Genomic DNA, 23,581 nt, shown 5'->3' on the forward strand with positions numbered 1-23,581 from the left:
GGGGCAAGTATGAAATGGAAACCAAATTTTGTTCTTCATATTCTTAACCTAAAATGAGGCAAGTAAGGGTGGAGGGACTCAGCAGGGAAGAGCCAGGCAGGAACAGAAGCAGAAACTTTAGACTTGACTGATTACTCACAACCTCTGTCTTTCTTCAAGGAGCTCTCCCTGGAAAAGCAGCAAATGCTGGAGATGCTGGAAGAAAACGAGAGCCAGGTCCCACCTCCAACCAGCCCCAGCAAAGAGCAAAGCCCCATCTGGGGACTGCACTGCAGCCTGCGACAGATTGAAGAGAAGATGCAGCAACTTTTGCAGGAGAAACTCCTGGCAGAGAAGAGGTGAAGTGGGGGCAGGGATTCTTGTGATAGTGTCAGGGACAAGATGTGATCCAGTGTGAAGAGGATGGTGGGAAAATAGGTAGTTTTCCCCCTTGCAGGTGGGAGGCAATGGGGTGTAGCTAAATATTTACAGGCTTAAAATTGGGATTCCTTCAAAACAGTTCCCCTCTTTATCCTGGGACCTGCAAAGAGGCAAGATCCTTTATAATTTCCTTTCTTGGGTGCAGTGAAGGGAAGAGTACGCTTCTGCTCTGCTCAGGCTTAGTGGTGCCAAATGACGTGACTGTCTGCTGACTTGCTGTTTGGCTGCCAACACAAGACAAGTCTGGAGGCTTGTAGGGTTCCCATGGCAGGAGTTCAGGTTACAGAAGTTTCAAAGGAGACAGAGAGAGGCAGGGCTGCTGAACTTCTTGCTGCCAGTTGGGCCTTCTCCTTTCAAACCAGGACCTGAGCATGTGAAGGTGTTCATGGCCTGTCCCTAAGAAGTGTTTGGTGCTCCTGGGCTTCATCTGGGGCTTGAGAATGTTCTGTTCAAGAACTGTCCACCTGGCTTTCTCCAGCAGTGCCTGTATTGTTGAAGTGAAGCACAGACAGTGCTCCTGTTAGTGCCTCTTTTCTCAGGGCAGCCAGGTAGTTAAGCATGCCCCATCACAATACTGAGCCCCTTTCCTTCCTGTCAGTTGTGCTGGGGCGAGAATGGTCATCTTTCTTTGCTGTGCCATGCACTAGGATGAAGGAGAATGAGGAGCGATCCCGAGCACTAGAGGAGGAACGTGAGTTTTACTCTTCCCAATCGCAAGCACTGCAGAACTCACTCTTGGAGCTGACTGCGGAGAAACAGCAGGCAGAGAGAGACCTGAAGGTATCCCCAGCAAATCTTGGATATTGCTGTCCCTGGGCCCAAAGTGCTTTCGTTTCCCTCTCAGTTCATGCCCTATCAAGGAAAACTCTTGGTTTTATTTAGTTTTCAAATTATGGTCACAAGTCTTGGTTTGCTGTGCTTCATGTTGCCAACCGTATCCTGGGCTGCATCAAAAACAATGTCATCAGCAGGCTGAGAGGTGATTCTGCCCCTCTACTCTGCCCTTATGAGACCCCACCTGGAGCGCTGTATCCAGTTCTGGGGTTCTCAGCACAGGAAGGACATGAACCTGCTGCAATGAGTCTAGAGGAGTGCCACAAAGATGATCAGAGGGCTGCAGCATCTTTCCTGTGAAGACAGGCTGAGAGAGATTGGGTTGTTCAAGCTGGAGAAGAGAAGGCTTTGAGAAGGAAACCTTGTAGCACCTTTAAAGGACCTAAAGGGACTACAGGAGAGATGGAGAAGGATTTTTTACAAGGGTATGTAGTGACAGGACAAGGGGGATCAGATGAAAACTGAAAGAGGAGAGATTTAGATTAGATATTAGGAAGAAATTCTATACTATGAGGGTGGTGAGACACTGGAACATGTTGTCCAGAGAAGCTGTGAATGCCTCATCCCTGGAAATGTTCAGGACCAGGTGGTATGGTATCCCTGCAATGTGGCCCAGGTGTAAGGTATCCCTGGCCACAGCAAAAGGGTTGGAACTGGATGATCTTTAAGGTCCCTTCCAACCCCAAACACTCTATGATGTCATGGTAATACATGAAGTTGCCATGTTGTATCTATAGCACTACTAATTATTTTCTCATTCTGAAGCCTGATTAGCCCATTTAGTACAAGTCTTTTAGTTTGCTACTATGAAATCATCATCTGAAGATGGAGGGAAGAAAAACCCCAAAGTATAAAGTAGACACAATGAAGAATAAATATTATTTCAAAGAAATGCAGAATTGAGCAGAAATCTTCCCTCCTCATTTGCGCTCAGAAAATCAGTCTTAAGATGTGTAAATCTTCAGTAACCTCTGCAAGAACTTGGGTTAAAAAGCAGAGGAATGCAGCTGAGGTACCAGCCCTCCTTTGTAACGGAAGATGCATTAATCTAAGCAAAGGTAATTGGACAAAGTATGATATTTTATGTAAATCTAAATAAAGGTGATGTTTATTATTGGATGTTTGATACTTAACCTCCTTTTACAAATACTTTGTCCTGCACCTCCAATATTTTTTTATCCCGTAACCTTCCACTTGGCCAAACTAACACTGAGTGGACCTAAGCTGTAGTAGTCATTCTGATTTGCTAACCTATATATTGTTTTGTTCCTGAAAAGAAGTACTGTCCACTCCTTTGTGGGAATTGACTGCCTTTATCTCGAGTCCATCTCAGCTGGAGTGTCCTCCTGTTCCTGTTCATCTGCAAGTACTTGCATTGGCACAAATTCATATGTTGAAATACCATCTCTGATTCCATATGGTTTATACAATGAGAGGAAAACTGAAAAATGAAAGTCAGAGTAAAGGAGAATTACTAAAATAATCTGGACTTCAGATTCTGTCTGAAGACATGAGGGACAAGTGTTATGTTATCTTACAATATTTCTAAGGATTTTAATCGTTGTCTTTTTGTTCTCATCCATGGTGAGTTCTTCACAGACCTTGTGGGTTACCAGAATGGTTATTGAGACACAAGCTGGTTTTCAGCAGTTCTTGTTCTCTTTCTCAGGCTGAGGTGAAGGTACGCATGGATCTGGAGAAGAGACTGAGAGAAGCTGAGGAAGCATTGCAGAGCTTGGAGCAAGGCTTAAATTCTCTGCATTGCAATAAGGAGAAAGAGGAAAAGATGAAAGCAGATGTCAGTAACTTGAGAAGTAAGTCACTCATCCATTCTCTCTACTGATGAGCAAACTCTAAGAGAGGAAATATTTCTACCCACCTTCCCAGACACAAAAAGAAATCCTCAACTCATGTAACGTGCTCTCCCAACGTCTTGTACCTCCACCACACCTCCCATTTGAGGAGCCATAATGTGCTATGCAAGCACTTGTTATTTTGTCCTCAGAGGAGGGTGAAATTATCCCAACCTCTCTTTTCAGTGCAAGACAAACCTAAAGGTAGAGATGATCAAATGCTTTGCAAATTTCAAAGGGAAGCTGTGGCAGAGCTATAAATACTGACTAGGTCTGAGTTATAGAGTCTTCTGATTCCCTTCAAGACATTATTTTCTCAGCCTTGGTTACAACAACATCATCTGTTTAAGGAGGACTGTGGTTGCTGTAGCAACATGCTGGTAGGTAACCCAGCAGGTGAAGTTTGGATCCTTACTCAGAGCTGAATCACAGGATCAGCACCACTGTGCTGAGATGGCTGCAGTCCACAGGTCAGGTGTAAGACTCATGTTCCTCACAGGTTAAGTCTGTCTACTTGCTTTTTTGTGGTTTTTTGGGGGGTTGGGCATTTTTTGAGGTTTTAGGGGGACGTTACCCAAGCATTTGGCTTGAGTTGCATTTGGGAACTGATATTAGCAGCTTCAGTTGTGTGAAATCTTGCTTGTTTTCCATCCTTGAGTGTAGTACAGGGGGAAAAGGCTATGAAGATGCTGTACAGTTGAGGCTTCATTTCAGTGAATGGTGGATGTACTGGGCCAATATAGAAAAGCCTAAAAGTCCTGTGGCATTCTAAATACTGTTACATAATTAAGAATAAATACATGTATTAATAGTTTTAATATCTATCCATATATTTGTAATTTTTATATATTTAAATAAAATAAGTATTATTCAGTAGTTTCTACATAAGATTTGTAAACTGAGAAAAATGAATGTGATTCTGAACTTCATCCCACTGTCTCAGAGCCAAGGTAAGAAAACAGAACTAAAGTGGATGTGTTGAGCTCAGAATTCAAGTAGAGCTGAGCTACCTGCCCAGGACATAAGTGAGTAACCTCTGGTACCGAATGTCTCCTGACATTTCCAACCTCAGATTTTGGGGGATGTTTTCTTCAAAAGAGTAAGATGTATTCATGAGCAGAGCACAAGAGAAAACGAGGGACCAGCAATGTTGGTCCCAGCACAGATTGCATCAGTCCTTCCAAGTGGGTCCTGCTGCTCTGCCCTCCCTTTTCATATAAGAGTTTGGGCACATTAGCACATGACACCTTTGAACAGCAAGGGACCAGTGACAGGCAGGAGGGACAGCAAGATTGGAATGGCAGAAGAGATGCTGGTTAGCCCTTAAGAGGGCAAATAGGCCAGGAAAAGCAGCTTGTGTGGCAGATCACAGCAGAATAACATTGTCAGAGTTTGGACATGGGGCTTTGCTTGGAGCCTTTAATGTATGTATCTCTGTGCTGTGCTTTTAAGAAATCCCTAGCCGTGTATGGCCTGGTGGTGTTTGCCCTTGCCAGTGTTGCCAACACCTCCCTTTCCCAGTTAGACTTGACTGGTTTTATAAGTCTTTCAAAGAAGGAGTGATGAGGGAGGATTCATACTGCTCTATTGCAAGAGAGGTGAGAAGTCTTACCATTATATCAGAGGCTTTTGGCAGTTAAATCATGAGCAGTTTTGGGAATCGTTGATATGGAATATTCTGCAATTCTTTCTAAAATTTGAACATGTTTGAAAATGTTCATTCTGATGATGTTCTGGAGCTTCATGATTGTTGTTTGTTAAGATAATCATTATCTGGCTCAGCCCATCGGCGAATGCAGTCCCTTGTGACTGGCTTATTGCTTGGAGTGTCTGTCCCATCACTCTTACAGTGGTGTCTTCTTCTCAGAGTTCTTTGAAGAGTGCATCCGCAATGCTGAGTTGGAGGCCAAGATGCCGGTGATCATGAAGAACTCTGTGTACATCCACAAGGCTGCCACTCGCCGCATAAAGAGCTGCCGCTTCCGCTGCCGGAGGACTAGTGCGTCATGGAATGAGAGTAGGTATCAGGCAGCTTTTTATTTTATATTCTGCAAAAGCAGATGCATGTGGATGGAGCTGAGAGCACTAAAATCTGCTGGAGGGTGTTCATATTTCATATTCCTTAGTAGTAGAGTGGAGCTGCAGTGCTACTTGGAGCTTCCTTTCCCAAAGAGCAGGCACTAAGCCTGCATACCTGTTGCCTGTTTCTTTACATATGTTGAAAGCTAACTGCTCTGGTCGTAGGCCCTTAAAAAAGCATGCTCAAATATCACTTCATCGGAATGCTTAATCACAGGCTGAGTTAAGTTGGAAGGAACACCTGGACATTGTCCAATCCAATCTGCTGCTCACAGTGGCTACTTGCAAAGTTAGATCAGGTTGTATGTAGCACCTTGAATCACAGGTAGCTGTAAAGAAAAGTGTGTTTCCATGCTGTCAGCATTTTCCTCCTCTGAACAGTGTCACAGTGAAATGTTTAGCTCATCGCCTGCTAGGCTCTGTCCTGCTGATCACATGATTCATGTGCTCTACTGAAGCTTTATCTTCAGTTTGTGTCCCTGATGGAGAGTGATGACCTTTCTGTGCTGTTCTTGTTTCAGTGAAGCAGTCCCAGTCCTTCATCTTGTCACATGCAGAAGCTGAAAACATTGAGGAGCTGAAAGAAGCAGCCAAAAGACTGAGCCGAGACCAGCGCTTCAGGAAAACTATCTATCAAATCATGAGGTCACAAAAGGATTCTGCTTCAGGAGACAAAAAGTGACTCTTCTTGGGAGGGTGCTTCTGAGCTCAACTTGCCATTCAGCTCTGCAAAAGTTCTGCCCTTGGTCACTAGGGTCAGAAGGGAGATTTGCCCTTTGGTAGGGAAAGTGGGGGAAAGTTGTGTGTAGGCAATCCCCTCAGTTAGTGGCTTTGCTTTAGTCTGAATGCTCCTAGTAGCCCGGCAGACCTTCTCTGCTGATCACTCTGGATCTGTTCGCTTCAGCTGCTTAGGTTAAGACATATTTTGCCAAGATGCCACAGTCAGTGTTAAAGTGAACCACAGACCATAGCTTAGGAAGTGCCTCTTCTTTCCTTTCCTGTCTAGTCTGTCTTCCAAACACAAGTGCTTCTGAGAAAGCCCTTTATCAGCCTATATTCCAGCTAGTGCAACCTCCACAGCTGGACTCTGCTTACCCCTTTCTGCCTGATGCCCTCTAGGGCTTGCTCTGTACCCCCAGTCAATCAGCACTTCAGTGGGGCATGGGCTGAAAACTGCAGCAGTCCCAGCATCCCAAGCACAGGCAAAAATATCAAACACAGGGCAACTTCTTCTCTTAATGCTACATCCTTTCAAACAAATGGCAGCAACACAAGGTGAAGACAACCTGAAGCTGCTGTGGATTTGGCTCCAAGATGGATCATGTACAGAGAAGAGCTTATAGGTAACTCAGTGGCATGGATGCAAGCTGGAGGGGGGGTTGTATTGTGTTAATGGGCAAAACATTCTGGGTATAGGCAGTGTCAGAAGCCCTTGACTCAGTTCTAATGGCTTCCTCAACACCTCTGTAAAACAAGTTGGATGGCAGGAGGGTGAAAACTGTCCAGCAACAGAGCCCATCACCACTTCAATAATTAAACATTGTCAGCAACAAGCTGTCAGGGCTGTGGAAGTGAGGAAAGTTACCTCTGTATGTGCTGCAGTGAATAGCCTGTGGCCAAGGTTCTCTTAATTGCATTCCAGGCTGTCTCGGTCAAACTGGGACCTCTGGCAAGTCAAAGCTGAATTGGGAGCAGTGCTGTGAACAGCCTGTTCAGAGGTGGGCTTCTCTGCCCTCCCAGGTGCTCACCATGGGGTTATCGAAGGGGACAATTTGCCCTGCATGTGGTCATCCCCTATGTTACAGAACAGGAACCACTTTGTTGTGGAACCCTTGCAGTCTCTCCCACCTGTTTTAAGCAAGCTACTGGCTAATAATTACCCTTGCTGCAGAAACAGCACTACTTGCTGCTTACAGAGCACAGGACAAGCACACTCAGAATGATGCTCTCTTTTCTTCAGGATGTTAATTGGAAAACAGAAATAAACAATACAAAGGTGAATGAAGTTAGCAGTAGAAGTGCAATTAGGGCTCAGGGTGTCTGAAGTGCCGATGTACCGGGGCTTTCAGGGTATCAGTACCCCTGGGTATTTTGTATATCTGGTGACACACAGGTGGTTACTTGCCTGTCCCAATCAGGCTGTGACAGTGTCCACTCACAGATTTGTTTTCTGGCCAAGTCATTCCCTACCAACCCAAGACATGTTGTTTCTAGGGAAAAGGTGAGGATGAGACTGGGAAGTGAGCCCTGGCTTGCCAGCCAGAGAAGAAGGGTTGATGCTAGGTGGAATAGCATACTATGAGAATTGGATGTTCCTGAATGGAGTCACTCTGTTGTGACCAGAGAAAAAGCATTGAAAGCACAGCCCGTACTTTCCATTTCAGGCAGTCACTGACCAATATCCTCTTGTGAGGCAGTGGGAGGTTTTATACAATCAGAAGATCCAGCACTGAAGGCTGATGTTTTTGTGATGATGGGTGATGTGCTAGAAGAGAATTTCCATCCTTTCTTAAATACCTGAGTTTTTTCCACTTGTGCTTGCATGCTAAAAAGCCACAAATGAACTCTGGCTTCTACAAGGCTGAAGGGCTGTGAGAAAACAATACAGAGCTGGTTTTCTCCTTTATGCTGCTCTCACATAATCTCTAGCTATTTTCCAGTTACAAGATCTATATTATATGACGCTGGAAGGGACAGAATAAAGGACAACCAGGAAATATGTCTGTAATTCAGGCAGTTAGGAAAATCCCTGTGGGATGGAACGCAGCACCTTTGTTATAATACCATCAAAACCACAATATCAGACTTTACAAAAGCATTGTATGCAGGAGATAGCCACATCAGGTCTTTTACTGTGCATATTGACAGCAATAAATAAATAAAAGTTGTGCTGACACTAGAATGAATTCCTGTCTGTTCTTGATACACTTACCAAAATGATGTTAAATTGTCTCTGCAGGAATTCAGACAAATTGTGACCTGCTGATCTACTGCCAGTGCAATTCCTCTGCTTCACTGAGTTGTTGTGTTACATGTTTGTAAAAAGCTTTCACCCTTGCTACCCACTTCCACTTTTAAATGTGTCAAAAGTTAAAGCAGGATGTTCAAATCTAAGAAAGAAAGCTCCCTCTTGCTTACCTGAAGCCAGTGAGAAACTCTCTAACCACAAGGCATGCCCTAAGCCACCTGTGCCTAGTGCTCCCTGGCAGAGCCAGCGTGGAGGTGGGTCTATGCACCATAGCATCTTAATTAAGTGACTCTCTCTTTATTCTGTTTAAGAGGACACAGAAGTTACTGATTTCAATGTTATCTGTGTATTTTTTAAGCAATGCAGTAACAGGAAGATAGCTTAGGGAGCAACTCACCTCTGTTCAAACAACTTCCACTAGTAATCCTGGGTTAGATTCCTTTCTCCTCCTGGGAAACCTGGGAGTGAGGTGAGAACTTCCTCCACTGGGAGAGTAGTCTAAATTGATTCCTTGTGTGTCTGAGGATAGGAGAACATATAGGATGGTTTACACCTCTAAGATTTCACTTCAGAAGTTGCAGAACACCTAGACTGTGGCCATTCTTCCACCACCTCCACTTTCTGGCTAGAATCTGGGAACTTCTCTCTTCCCTGTTGTCCCTGTCAGAGACACTTTAAAATTTGTGGACACTGCCAAATGTGAAGCCTGCTGATTCTTCTCTGCATTATCTTGCCTACTATTCACAGTGTGAAGAGTGGCTCCCATGAAGGTTTAATTATCTGATTTAAGGGTTAATTTCATCCTCTTTGTAAGAGCATAGGCCTAGTGAGGAAGAGAGGTTTCTGCTTGAAGGCCAGGGCTTTGGCAGCCCCCCTGGTGCCCACAGCCCCGAGGCTTTGTTCTTGCACAGAAGTAAATGGCAGAGAAAGGAAGGCAATCACAGCCCTTCTGCCCCATCTGTGCTGCTTCTAAAGCAGAGGAAATGAATAAGAAATGGAAATTGCCCTCTGGGTCAGAAGTCAGTAATAAAGGATAAATGGTTGCTGGTGTGTGTTATGCCTTGCTGTGCATGGCACAGAAGTGACACAGGCTGGTAGCAGTTTTCAGCTACAGAGTATGGGGGGGTTTTTTAGGTCCAGATAGTAGATATGCTTTCTGCTTAGGACTTAATGCAATATTGGCATATCTCTATGGAGATAAGATGATAATTTTCCATAGAAACAATCTGTTTTGAGTGCTTTTTCAGTGCAGTATTTTTTGTGGTTACTAGAGGGGCAGAAGATGATTCATGTTGTGTCTAGTAAGGAGAAGTTTGCTCCCAGGATAAAGTGGTCATGCTCTGGAGGTTTTGACCAAGTCTGGGATTTGCCTGGACAGTTGGTGTCCCTTGGTGCTGGTGTGCCTGTGAAGGATGTGTTATTTCCAGCATCTTCTTCCTAGTGCACTTGGCACAAGACCTATTCTGTAGTTTTTCACCTAGTCTGTGGACAATTTTTTACACACCTAGTCTGAGCATGGCCTTGAATACAAGAAATGACCAAGCCTGAGGAATTGCTGTAGTCAGTCACCTGAGAGCTGGGTGACAGGTCACCATGAGCTTAGCCACCACAAGGGGTTTGTTGAACAACCTGCAGTGTCTTTCTGTGCACTGAGATAACATCCCTTTTTCTATATTAAGTAACACTTATTTCTTACTGCAGACTTAGCTCCATAGCCAAAATGCAGAAAGATCCACCTGAGTGCTCAGTTAGGTGTGTGAGTGTGTGAGTCCTTTCTGCTCTTTGCAGGATATGCTGTAGGGCTTGAACCAACATGTGTGGGTTCAGGGGTTTTTTTTCTGTATTGGCAGATCTGGCACTTCAGAGGAACAAAAAGTATAAGGGCCGTTTTGTGGAGGTAGCAAAGGCACCTTTTGCTAACTCAGAGGTGTTGCAATAAATAACTCAGCAGGGTCATATGTTTCTTATTTTGCTATATCCTGAAAAGTGCAAACATTGCATTGCTTAAAATAGTAAGTGAACTCTGCTTACCCTTAAGTTCTTTTTGACTGCACCGCTGCCTCAAGCCTCCCTGTGGAAACCACCCGAGAGGAACGTGTCCTCTCCTAGAGATGCTGTTCCCATCTATTTCTTAATCATTAATTCTGGGGGCAGAAGAGAGCTCGTTTTCCTGTTCCTCCATACATCAGTGCCTACAGTCCCTGCTCCTCTGACAGGAAAAACAGGTTCTGGTTTTTGTTGTGTTTTCAGTTTCTCTAAGTTCTGCAAAACAGGAATAAATATTTTTAGCATCTCCATTTTAATAAGGAAGCTTGAAAACAAGCTGTTTATGGTGGAGGCATGGCTGGAGACTTTTGTTAGTCACTGCTGAAAGCACAGCCATGAACGAGGCAATAGCACATTTGGCAGAGCCCTTCTGTCTTTGGGACAGTTCACAAGCACTTAAAGTCCCTGAGTGAGAGAGGTAAGCTGTGCTCTTAGCTGCACTCATCTCAGCAGCAATCAAAAACAGCAAGAAGATGGGAATGCTGTAGCTTTTGTGGCAAGGTAGAGGGGCAGGCTTAATGCAAAGATTGCCAAAGATTTATTGGATTGCAACTTGCTTGGGAGTAGCCACTGTTTTAATTTCTCTCTTCTTTCCTGACTCTGCCAGAGGTACAACATGTGTTTGCTGAGGATGAGGGAAAGGTGAGGAGGCTTCAAGAGGAGTAATATTGAAAGGTAGGAGTGCAGCAGGTATGACTGAAAACTAGAGCACTGCTGATAGTGAGCTGGTGTATTTAAAAAATAAATATTGTGCTATGGCAAGTGCTAAATAACTCAGTAAGCAAAACTACTTTGGGTTCCCAACAAGAAGTGTAGCCCTAGGTGCTCAGAGAAAAGGGTTCTGCAGCCAAGGCCCTTTTTTCTTCTCCCCAGCTTACATGGGCCACGGCCCACCTGGGTGATGCAGGCATGCAGCTTATTGTTGTCCTTCTGTGTTGGTAGCTCTGTGTGTGGAGAAGAAGCTAAGGGGGGTAGAAGTCAGTCTTTGATTCTGGAAAGCTTTTGGGTACCTCGGCATCAACCAGAAGATCTTGAATATTGCTGTAACTCTCAATGGATTTAGATGTTCAGAAATTCCTCTAGCCTGAAGCAGCAGCCCTCTAAATCTCTCTCTGATCAAGTGTGTGGTACTTCAGACAGATGCTGCAATCCATGAAGGGATGCAGGGAACAGCAGTAAAGGCAGGCATTCTTTTCTTTCTACTTCAGTCCTTCTCCTAAAATTCTCATGTTGTAGTTTCCTCCCTTGCACAAATACAATCAGGTGTGATTTAATGTGGAACTCATTTTAGATTAAGAGAAAGAATGTTCAGGCAGAGCTGTCTTTTCTTCTCTGTGTAGGGGGAATGTGGGCTCCAAAATTAGGACAGAAAATTCTCACCCATTCAGAGTCACCACAGATGGGTGAAATAAGTGTGCTTATCACATATATCAAGTTTGGATGAGGGGGAGTAGTGGAACTCACTGCATTTGAAGCTTGAAGCCAGCCTGCAGTAAGGAAAAATTAGTTAGTTTGGAGAACATGTCTTAGCCCCTTACTTTCGCTGATGCTGAAGGAGCTAGAAGAGAATGTGCACACTAAGTTCACTTCTAGTGTGTGGCCAGCTCCTGGTGCAAGCATAGAATTAGGGTTGATAGCTGCACGCTACACAGGAAATCCCTCCATGTGTGACCAAGTGCTGCTGAGTTACAGCCCTGTTCACAAGCAGTGGTGGTGGTTGTGGCTCCAGGGAGCACACTCAGACCTGTATGCCCCAAAGGATGTGCATGACACCCCTCCCAGCTAAACTCACAGTGGCTTAACATCATGAGAGCCTTTGGCTTCCCCTTGCCAGTGGACATGAACTCAGCTTGCAGTTCTGTGTGGCAATCCAGGAGCAGAGAGCCCCGTGTCCACTGATTGAGCTGGTCCTGCATCCCAGCCTCCCACTGCCTCTGGCCTGTTGGATTCCAGCCCAACAGGGCAGACCCCACCACTGAGCTTTTAGCAGTAGAATGGAAGGAGGATATTTAATGAGGCAGCCTTAGGAAAGGCCACTGGGAACAGGTATGGAAGCTATCCCATTCTCTTCCTGAAGGGAGAAGAATATCTCCTGATCCCTCCTTTTATAATGTTCTGCTATTAAGTACTCAGGTTGGCTCCTAAGTGCAGTACAGGGTATCTGGATACAGGGAGGATCCAGAGGCTGGCTCTCAGGGTAGCTGAACATGGGCTTTGCTTCATTCCTGGTGCGGGAGAGAAGGGCAACAGAGAACAGATGTTTTCCAGGTGTATGGGAAAGAATGGGCAGACCTGGCAGGGAAGCAAAGAGTAGCTGTGTGGATAGCACCCTGTAAAGAAATTGTGTCCTGATAATCTTCTTTTTCTTGTCCAGACAGGAAGTCACAGACCAGAAATATGTTTCTAGGCCTTGGTTCTGGTGCATTCCCCATACGAGGAGGTTTCAGTCCTGTCTGTACTTGAAAAGGGTCACAAAATCAGCAAACAAATACCGCTTTACACAGCAAATGTACTCTTCTTCCTGCTTATCCAACTGTCCCCAGCTTTGAGCCAGGATTGCAAGGGGCAAGCTGGCTTTTCCTTGCCTTCTCCTGCAGCCTGCTCCCTCAGCTTTCTGTTTGTTCTTTGACTAACTGTGGCTATTTTCCCGAGGTGGAAATCAGCATCACCCTGGAGGGCTTTGTGGCACCCGGGAGCCATGGGAGGACAGTTCTGCCCCAGGCAGAGGGGAAGCCCACCCTGCCATGGTGGACCTGGCAGGGCTACTCTCCTTGAAGAGAGCAAAGGAGATGAGACACAGCCTCAAAGCTGCTCGGGCTTTTTTCATAATACTGGCTTCCTGTCTAGAAATATTATTCATCCTATTCCAAACTCTTTCAGACTTGAGTGTTTCATGCAGAAAATGCACAGTGATAGGCAGTGAACACCTCAGGCTCTTAACCAGGCACTTTCCCTCCCTGCTTCACAGCCCACCTCACACACGGCTCTGGGCCAACCCCTGTGGGTGTGGAGCTGAGCAAGGTAGTGCCTGGTGTCCCCTTGCCATGGGCCCTTTCGGGGTCTGTGCACCAGGTCCTGTCCCAGTGGGTTTCACAGAGGCAAAAAGCAGGCTGAGGAACCAGTGCCTCTATCAAACCAGTCTGAGCTTTCACTGGAAGGCTCAGAGGGCTTGTACTTAGTGAGTTGAGGGCATCATGTGTGCTTTGTAAGCTGCTAATGAGCAGTGAATCTGACTCACCTCTGTCCATCACGTATTCTCACACATACACGCATGTATGTGCACACACACATACATAAAGATGCATATGAACAGTAAATCTCAAATATATGTCATCTTTCCAAGTAAGTATTTCATAATGAAGTGCTTTTTTTTCTTGTTTTCCCTGAAAATAATTTGCCTGAACATAATTTGTCCAAATGTAATTTCCAATTTTTCCACATAGGCAGAGAGCACACTGGAAAGTTTTACCTTCAGATGAAGCTTGGTGTTCTTTGTAACTAGAGGTGACCCTGAAGACTATCTCTCTGCTGTAGCTGCCATTGCTAGGCCTACAGAGAAAGCCATGTGTTGGCAAACTGCCCTGGCAAGGACAGCAGCCTGTTAATCCTGCATTAAGGACACGTCTGTGCCTCCACCTTGCAATAGCCAGGTCAACTGTGGCCTCAGCTTTTCCAACTCTTTCATCAGTCTGCTCAAGACAGGCAGCTGAGCATCTTTCCAGCTGCCCTGGATGAGGGTCTGGTGGTGACAGCTTCCTGACATCACAGCCAGGCACTCAGGTCCAGTGTGCAGAGTGGTGCTGGGGTACGAGGCAAGTGGCCTGTCCCAGGACAGGCACTGGGGCATGAGGCTTGGGGCTAACATGGGTTCTGAAGCTAGTGCATAGGGAACCTGATGTGCCCTTTTCCTTACTCCTGCCTTTCTCTGGATGAAGTCTCAAATCAGAAGGGTTATAAAACTAGTGCACTTTCTAGCTCTAGCATCACATAAGTAAGTCAGGTCAGACAGCTTGTGTGCCAGAAATTTCCTCAACATTTTCCTGTCTGCATGATTTAACAAACTGCAACTATCTCCTAAGAGCCCTGGAAAAGCATCCCTTATACATGCACTGTGGATGTTTTAAGTATCTCTGAATGTCACTGAAAAGAAAAGAAGAAACTGTTTCCTTGGAGGCAATGGTGTGTGTGTCCAAGACAGTGAGCTCATGGGGAAGATGGAAGGATGGAGCCACTGAGTTCTTGTAGCTGCAGTGCAGCGAGGAAGAGGTGGTGTCATAAAGAAAGATTTCCTGTTTAAGACACTGAATTAATTTGAATTGTTTTGCAGAATAATTGGCTTGCATTTACTACTGCTGTAATGGGATAGCTAGAGAATCAGAAGCTGTGGCTGCTTCTGCAGCAGGAGACATCAATTATGGAGGAAGGAGGCTGTGTTGTATAAGGTCAGCAGACAGTAGGACAGACAGGACTATATTCTGCTTTTTCTCTGCCTATCCACGTGATGTTTGCTGTGGTAAGGTGGGAGTTCCCAAACTAGCATGAAATTAATCCTGTCTCCTTTCTAAGGAGAAATGGGTTAACTATTTGCCACTCCCACAGCTCTGATACCACAGCCTGCCATGTTATGGATGCTAATTCATTACCATAGTAAAGCCATGACTTCAGCTCACTTTCTGGAGGCTGTGTGTGGAGAAAAGTGAATTATACAGAAGTGAGATGTGTCTTTGGATGGACAGCTGTGCTGAAGACAAATCAGATTTTACTTTATGGAATCTCCTTTCTCCTTAATCTTCAGAGATTTATTGAAGAGACCACTACAGCCCCTAATCTCTTCTCCTGCTTGCCAGACAAGTACATTTCACCTACTTACCACTGGGTGAATTTTAGTGTTGTTCTTAGTCTATGGTGAAAAAGGCTTGGGAATAGGATCTGCAGTGAGTCATCTCTGGCACTTATTAGGGAGTTCCCCACTTGCATTAAATGCTGCCTGGTCTGACACAGATCTACACACACCCCAGCACAGACCCTCCAGGAGGTATTCAGGAGCAGCAGCTGGCTGGGGAGCACATGGGCTGGCAGGCCTGCATGGCTTGGCTGTGCACTGAGAGCTAGAAGGCAAAGGAGTTCCCAAGGGAAAACCCGGCAAATACAGCTGGCAGCCCAGAGCAAGGGGAAGGAGAGGAATCAGAGTGCTTGGTGGGAGGGAGCCCATCTCACACAGCAGCAAGGATCTTCAGGCCATACCATTTTTCATGGAGATGGCACTACTAATAGGGAAAAGAAGGAAAGCAGTAGCTGGCCCAGGCCCTTAGAGTCCCTGCTGGAGAGACTATATTTAATTACATACATTTTCCAAGAACTATTTGTATCTAAATATATGTGGACCATTTTCTGGGGAAGATGAATTGCTATTCAGGCTAGTTGTTGCAGCCTTTGGTGGCTGAGGGCTGGTGAATCCTCTGTAAGAGATGATCCTGTTCTTGGTGGCCATGCTGTCATCTGAAGCATGGTGGAAATGTAGAGAAGTCATGAGTAAAGTCTATTGTAGGGGGGAGGTGAAACTCAATGAAATGGGAAAACTAGTAAGTAGAGGTGCCATACTGGAGCTCTGTGGGACGAGAAGGGAATTCATCCCCCAGTTGTCCTTGGTGAATTTGTGTAGCCATTGCCCTTCTTGGCAAGCAGCCTGTAGCTTGGCCAGAAAAAACTCTGGGGTGCTACCCACCTGCATTCCACAGCCACATCCCTGTGGAGAGAAGCACATACAGGACAGGTAGAGCAGTGATTAATTTCCACATGGTTAAAAGGGCTCCTTTCCTATATGTGCTCTAGAGCAGAGATGTGGTTTTTGTGAAGGGGTTGTCCAGCTTTTTGCTATGGACAAAGTGACACTGAGACTTGGGTTGTGGTGGCTGCAGGTCCTGGGTTTGCAGAGAAAACAGCCATGGGAGAGACACTGAGGAGAGGAACCCTGGCAGACTGAAAGGCAGGCAGTTCTCAATGTATGTTCCCCTGTCTATGTTCTTGACAGTCACTTAATGGAGGGAGGGATTTTTTCCCTAATTTTTCCTAATTAAGAACAATATAGAAAGAACAGCAATCGAGTGGAAAATCTAAACCTTTGTTAGTGCTCTGCTTTCCACATGAAGCACTGTGGGGTTTTGATTCCTTTGCCTGAGGTAAGAGATGGAGAAAAAAGGACTGTTATTTGTAGCTAACTCACCTGGGCCCCATACCACAGCAGGCAGGTTAGTTACTCCACCTGCCAGTCCTGCCTGTGTCTCTGCCGTACCTTAGCTGTTAGGCTGGAGGTGGGTGCATGGAAAGGGCAGTGATGTCTGTGCCCTGCCCCAGGAGGATGAACAGCACACACATAACCTCAGTGAGCCCTTTCTGCAGGGGACAGACGTTCTTCAGATGCAATGCATTCAGCTCAAAAAGTTTCACCTACAACCTGTCCACCTAGCTTTGCTTTCCTATGAAAATGAAGTGTTGAGAGTTGTTCTCTCTCTCGCATCTCCCCACAGTTGTGACCTCTGTCCACCAAGCTCAATAGAGACAAATCAGACCCTTCATATTCCAAGCTGAAAGTAATAAAAACATTTCTATTTTTTATTTATAGCTGAAGAACATTGGAATTTGCTAAGCAGCCTCTGGGTTAATCTTGTGCTTTGAGGTGGTAGCTGCTTCTCTCACATCCCACACCAGTACTGCGGGAAGCATCTCTTGCTGGGAACAGAGGAGACCAGTGCCTCAGGCTGCAGTGTGACCCTTGCAGTTCCCAGGTAAGGCACAGAGGCTTGGCAGGGTGTGAATGTTTCACAGATAAATCACAACAGCTATGGCCTTTAGGGAGCAGCTGGACTCCAGAAGGCAAGATGTGCTGAGGGAGGTGAGAAAATGTCATTTGATTGCTTAGCTGCTTTTGAAAGGCACAACAAGGAAGATTTAGCATGTGTGTAATTTCAACCAGAGTCTTAGGGACCTGACCTCTTGTCTGAGTGGAGAGATGAGGATTGCTACTCTGCAGTTACTGCTATATATGTGACCGCGAAGGAGTCATCTTAGGACCCGTGAGCTATTTGTATCACCCAGCTTTGGGTAGAGAGCCTGATCTTCCCAGCCTTTTGCTGAAACTTTAGCTTACACCTTCCCCTTCTATCAAAAGGAGCTGGTCTCTAGCAGTCCTGAGGCAGGAGACTGTGGCTCATCCTGCCTGGCTGTGTGCAGAGGGTCCCCAGGCACTCACAGTAAAGCTGCAGGAGTTGATGCCCTGTGCTAAGTCCCTGCTAAGAATCTGGTTTCATAGCTCTCTGTGTCAGGAGTTTTCCTCACTCTTTTATGGAGGCAGCAGACCTGGACTCTTTATATTTAAATCTCAAATGAAGCATTTTTCCCCCATTGGCCTGAGTTGCCCTCTGGCAGCCCATTGCAATGCGGTGAGCTGTGGGGCTGGCAGGCACTGCAGCTCTGCCCCAAAAGACTGGCTTATATGGGAACGGGACTTCCCACCTTTTGCTGAAACTAATGCATAGGATCTATGCCCTCTGAAACCATATTTCTAGATAAATATATTTCCTCCAAGGCCACTTCTCTTTTGGCCCAGTCTTAGTGCTCCATTAGTTCTTCACAGTCTCTTTAGTACATGGTGCCAAATACATTCAACTATCAAAACCTTTTGCTCTCAGAGGGACAGGTTTGGAATAGGGGATGTTTCTGGGAGAGGGATGTATGTATACAAAACTGAATACCATTTTCGTGTTTATCTTCCCCTGCCACCACGGGGCATCTTGGGGCATATGGGACAAGTCATGCTGTGCTTTCATAGTTTCTTAGCAGCATTACTCCCCCAGAAACAGCAATAAAGCTGTGGCCAGTGTGCCTGCAATGACAGTTCAGCTCCTCATTTTGATCCAAGCCCTGGCTGTGTTATCTGTCAGGAAGATAATTCCTTGACCTTGTAGTCAGGGGATGAGTGCTTTGCTTAGTGATTAAGCCACTGCAGTAGATAACATGCCATGTTTAATTCCTTTGGGAGCTGGTCCAAGGGAGGGGGGGCAGGAGGGGCTGCAAAAATACAGTGGTTTGTGATAGGTCTGAAGACCTTAGAAGCAGTGGCAACACTGCAAAAACTGTGGATGTATGTGCCCACCCTCCTAAGTTTATTTGGTGACAGACTGGAAAACAACCAGCATATCTAGGGCACTATTTTATCAAGTGATAGGCCATATGGTGCAAAAACCCCAGTTGTCTGAGGGCTTAGGCATGTCAGAAATCAGGAAGTCTCTTTGCATATTGATCCTGTCTGCTAGATGGTAGATATAAAAAGAAGGTTTATAATTATTTTTTCTCCACTCTGTCAATGGGGGAAGTGACTCCTCAATAAGCAACTAATCCTGATTTGAACTGGGGAAGAATGAGATCTAACCTTTCCTGCTGTTTCAAAGTTGTGGCTGGGATATGGCTGTGAAGTGTGCAGCTGGCATGCTGGAAAGCCCCACAAGCCTGCCCTAATGTCCAAGAAAGTGCAGCAAATACATCAGTGCATGGATGCATGATCAGATTTCAGGCTGCACAAGTTGAGGGTTGTAAGCCCAGTTCTCCAGTGATATTTAGGGTCATGTCTGCAAGTGAAATCAAGAGTGAGAGCTTTGACCAACAGGGTCTGACCTAGGAGGTTTCATCCTCTCAGACAGAATTCTGTCCCCTTCTTTTAGCTGAGATTCTGTCTCTTGCCCCTGCTAGAAAAGAAGATGGGGACATGAGTCTACATGCAGCTTGCCAGCAGTGGAGACACTATGTTTCTTGAGGAAAGACCCTTGGTTTTTTTGAGCAATCCTTTCTTTCCAGGCTGTCATTGCACAGTCAAAGATTATGATTCTCCTTTTAGCTGGCTATTCCCTTTCAGAAGGTCTCTACCCTCTTTGGAAACAGTCCTATCCTCAGTTTTACTCCAGCTGTGATGTCACCTTTGTTGGACACAGGAATGTGTTAGTTGTCACCATGTGCTTGCCTTTGGGCAATTGACCTTAACAGGCACAAATCCAATCCTGTGGTCTGGTGACTGAATCAAAATGGTTGCTTACAAATAAAGCCCTGTATGGATCTGGTCTTTGTGTAACTCTTCCAGCCAGCAATGCAATTCTCTAGAGAGAACTGGACCATGCTTCTTTGCTGTAGTGGTACAAGAGCCATCATAGTTGGAGATGTCTAGAACAGCTTTTCTACAATTTTCCACTCCAGACAACCCTAATTCCTGTTGGAAAACACTGTTCCTTTCTTACCTGAGGTCCTCAGTACTTCCCACCATTCTTCATTCCCTGAGGGTATCCAAAATGTGTGAAGTTGTTTGGCCATGTACATCTGTTACATGAGACCTGTAAACCAGGTCTCCCATGATTTTAAGGTTATTTGAAGGTCTGATTTTGTAATTTCTTCTTCTCTTTCACATTGAGCAATTATTTCCTTTCCTCTGGGGAGTAATTTTGCCCCTTCTCATTTGTGCCTCCAAATTTGTGCCTCCGCATTTTCCCCATAGAAAAGACTTATGCTAAAATTATACTCTATACATCTGATACATGGGACTCCCTGGCTGGCCTTGCCTGCTTGCAGGATGCCCCCCTGTACCTGAGGACATTGCAATGCGTTGTCATGGAGAGGATTCAGACAGTATTATTAGGTCAGCGGGTACTGTACAGCATGTGAGTTTATACAGTGCTGGCATCAGAACAGACAGAAAGAGCCCCTGTGGATTTCAGGAGACTCTGCAGAAATTCCCCTGGTAGCTTACAATAAATTTTCTGTGCATTTGGGGACTCGCAGGCTGTGACTGAACCACGTGGCATCTGCATTATAGTACAGTGTCTTTGCAGGGAGGGATCTGCAGGTTCCCTGAGACTGCAGGAGCTGCAAGAAATCTCTAGAGCAACACAGTGTAGTCTGATCAGAGACACTCAGAGAGGACAGTAGCTCTGGATGTGAACATCATTGCCTTCAGGAATCTCTACTACGGTTTTTTGATGGAACCATAAATAAAATGCATTGAAATATCTGATTCTGCAAACAGGTATGTGCAGATTCTTTGAAATATTATAGGAATCACAGAAAACTGCTGTTACAAGACAGAGTGCCTTCTGCTTGGAAGATAGTAGGACTCGCAGCACCCAAGAGACATAAGCCAGAGTGACAGCTACCGTGCAAAGTGATATGGAGTGTACCTACAGCTAACCTAAGATGTCAGGTGCTCCAGTGTTGCATAAAGCCCTGAAGCTCTCAGCTTACCTACCTGCCTGGCATTTTCTGAAAGCAGGCAGGTCATCTCTGGTTTACAGAAACAATCCTCCCTTGCTTTACTTCCTGCTGAGCAGCAGCAGGTGAAACTGATAACAGAAAAAGCAATGTCAGATGTTGCATTGTATCTAAAATTCCTGCCATGACAGGTCATGCAGGCCTATATAGCTAATTATGAATTTACTGGTAGAGTTCAAGTCATAAGGAGAAGCTGGTGATGGTGATTATAGGATGGATGTATCTTAGGATGCCAGCCTGTTCCCAGAGCACTTGTGTGTGATATGATGATGATTGCAAAAGAACAGCTTTCCTCTCATGCAAGAAGGAACACTGCTTAGCACTGGTCTAAGCATGGACGACAACACCTAAACACTTCTTTCTGAAGGTGCTATTGCTCATCTTGTTCATCGTACACTGTCTGAGAATGCAATCCAGGGAAAGCAAATTTGCAGTAGTGTTCAGAACTAAAAATAAAACAGTAGCATCCCTTTGCTATGCTGCAAAACCCAAGTCCTTCTGTAGATGTTCAATCCACACCACCCAAAGCCCAGATTCAGACAGTTCCTGCAGTTGCTAATGCACAGGCATGCTCCAGTTTAACAAAGAGCAGGGCAAATTATTTTGCTTGAAGCCTCTACAGATAAGCGGAGACTTGGCTGCACCCTGTGGTCAGCTACCCAGGTACCTGCTGCAGGCAATGGGAGCAGGAGCCTCGGGATTAAACTGGCTAGGAAACAAGGACAGCTTGAATCAGGTGCAATGGCTTCTAGACAGTGTCTGGCTGAGAGCTACTGAAATCTAATGAAAGTAAAGTAACACTCCTTCATTGGGGTTCATGACAGATGTGGACTGAGTCCACCCAGGAGGGCTGTGTAGTGGTCCTTCCACAGTGACACTGGTTCCTTTCTGTTCACAGATTTCATCTGTTCCTTGAAATCTGAAGAAATAGCTGTTACTGGAAGGTAAACACAAAGCCTGCTTTATCAACATGTAGAGGAGGCAGGTGCATAGGTAGAAAAGCCTGTGAACAGAGAGCCCCCCCTACCAGGCTCTAAGAAATTGTATGCAACTTGGCACTTAACAAAACCCTCACCTGCTGGCATAAGGCTCACGGGTTTTTTTCAGGAGGAAAAGGAAAATGCCTTTTTGCTTTACCTACACATTTTTGTTTTGAGCTCCCTTCCTCATTTATTTTCCCATCTCTTATAAATCATTAAATAATTGTCAAAAATAGAACAGCCGATTTTGGAGGTGATTAAAAAAGAGAAGCAATTATCCTATCACTTTCTTACAAACCAAAACATTCCCAGTAATACCCAACAGAGAAAAATCTCCCACTCCCCACTGTTCAGTTTGCTGTCTGACAAGGTACTTCTGTGCCAGCTGCTCTTGCCCTCAGCTGCACTGAGCTGCTAAAGCAGACATTGCTTTGTAAACACCCAGAAATGCAGCGTCCAGCACCAGGGTATTGACAAATTTGTCACCCAGTCTAAAACTATCAGCTGATACATGACCCTCCCCGTTCCATCGCCTGGGTACTGTTCAGGCAGGGGGAAATTTCCACCAAGCTTTTGGAAGCATAAGCTATCCCAAGCCACTGTGATTTGCATAAATAATAAAAGGTTGTATTTATTCCTGGAACAACTCTGCTGGCCCTAGAGAGGTAACTAATGGGATGAACTGGGCCCTGTAAGTTTAATGTGCTGAAAGTGTTATTGTATGCTGTCATACTTAGAGATGTGATTCTAGCTATCCAGGATGGTATAAGGATACTCAGTCCATGACTACTCTTTCATTTAACATTTCCATCTGTAGTTCCTACCCATTTCTGCTAATGTAATTTCTTCTCACCCTGCTTCTGTCCCAGGCTCCCAGTGCAGCCTTATCTCACATTCAGGCCCCCCTGTTTGGGGACAATGTCCAGCACTGGCAGCTGGTGGCTTAAAACTTTCATCCTCCAGCTGCAAAGCAGGAGCCAGAGGAGCTGCCACAGCAGGGGCACAGAGGCCTCCACTGCAACCAGGAGAGGTTAATTAGAGTGCTGCATGGGGATTAGGGAGACTTGAATGAGAGCTCCAGCTAGACCAGGGAGGCCAGCACAGCCTGAGGCAAGTCACATCAGTTCTTTCTGCTTCAGTTTGCTTGTACTTAGGCTGGGAGCAATAACTAGTTTACCTCACAGCCAGGTCCTGAGATTAGATGCAGGGAGCTGTGTAAATCACATAAGAACAAAACAGCACTGGCAGTTTGGTTTTGTAATACAGGATAATTCTTACTGTCAGAGTGGTTCTGTAATGCAGAGGATTTCTTGCTGAACAGCAGGGACTAAGGAAATGAGTGCAGAGTTGCAGAGAATGACTGGGGTCTTTTCAGACTAGAATCTGACGATAACAGCTCATGAGCCTCCAGCAAAGAGCCATGCTCAAAGAACGGTCTAAGGACAAAGAAGTCAGGCCTAGAACTGAATTTTTTCATGGCGTATCTTTAAGAGCCATGTGGGATTTGGGGCCTATTCCATTATGAAGGCTCTGAAGACTGGTATCCCCTGAGTGCCGGTTGCTCTCCATAAATGGAGGATGTGTTTTCAGTTACCTTGTGTGGAAGAATTTTGCATTTTTGATTCTTCTCAGTGTTTTCTCTTCAAAACATCACCTGGTAATACCTCAGCAAAATAAGGGCAGAGCTGCCACCTGCATAGAAGCAGAAGCATTATGATTTTCTTACCGTGCCTCAGTACTGACTCTTTATATGGATGGCACTCGATTGCCAAGGACTTGTGGGGCTGCTCTCCCAAAGGCAGTTCTATTAGGGCTCTGTCGGCTCACACTAGAACATGCCTGTACTGCACTGCAGATTAAATGGCATGGGGCTGATTTCCAGAAGGACTGGGCTAAGTCCTCTTCTTTGCCCATGACAGCCTTTTTTTACTACTATCCTAACAAACCTAATTCCCTAGGACTTTGACTCAGTAAAACACTAGACCTTGCATCTACTCTCCCTGCATCTACTTTAAAACAAAACAAAAAACCAAACCAACAAACCACTTTCAAAATGGCATTTCAACTACTACATTTTTGTCTTTACCAGCAGA

The 23,581-nt window shown here is 45.4% G+C and overlaps 1 protein-coding gene across 1 annotated transcript in view; it reads left to right on the top strand.

The window, feature by feature from the left end:
- Window positions 1–8,075, top strand: part of PLEKHD1 (pleckstrin homology and coiled-coil domain containing D1) — a 32,525-nt gene extending 24,450 nt beyond the window's left edge. The window contains exons 10-14 of the mRNA XM_071558178.1: window positions 160–338; window positions 1,068–1,200; window positions 2,924–3,068; window positions 4,975–5,124; window positions 5,708–8,075. Coding sequence (XP_071414279.1) covers window positions 160–338; window positions 1,068–1,200; window positions 2,924–3,068; window positions 4,975–5,124; window positions 5,708–5,868 — 768 coding nt within the window. The 3' untranslated portion in view covers window positions 5,869–8,075. The remainder of the gene's footprint in view (window positions 1–159; window positions 339–1,067; window positions 1,201–2,923; window positions 3,069–4,974; window positions 5,125–5,707) is intronic.
- Window positions 8,076–23,581: the final 15,506 nt, after the last annotated feature.

Source organism: Pithys albifrons, chromosome 6 (genome assembly GCF_047495875.1).
Source record: "Pithys albifrons albifrons isolate INPA30051 chromosome 6, PitAlb_v1, whole genome shotgun sequence".
NCBI classification, from domain to species: Eukaryota; Metazoa; Chordata; class Aves; order Passeriformes; family Thamnophilidae; genus Pithys; species Pithys albifrons.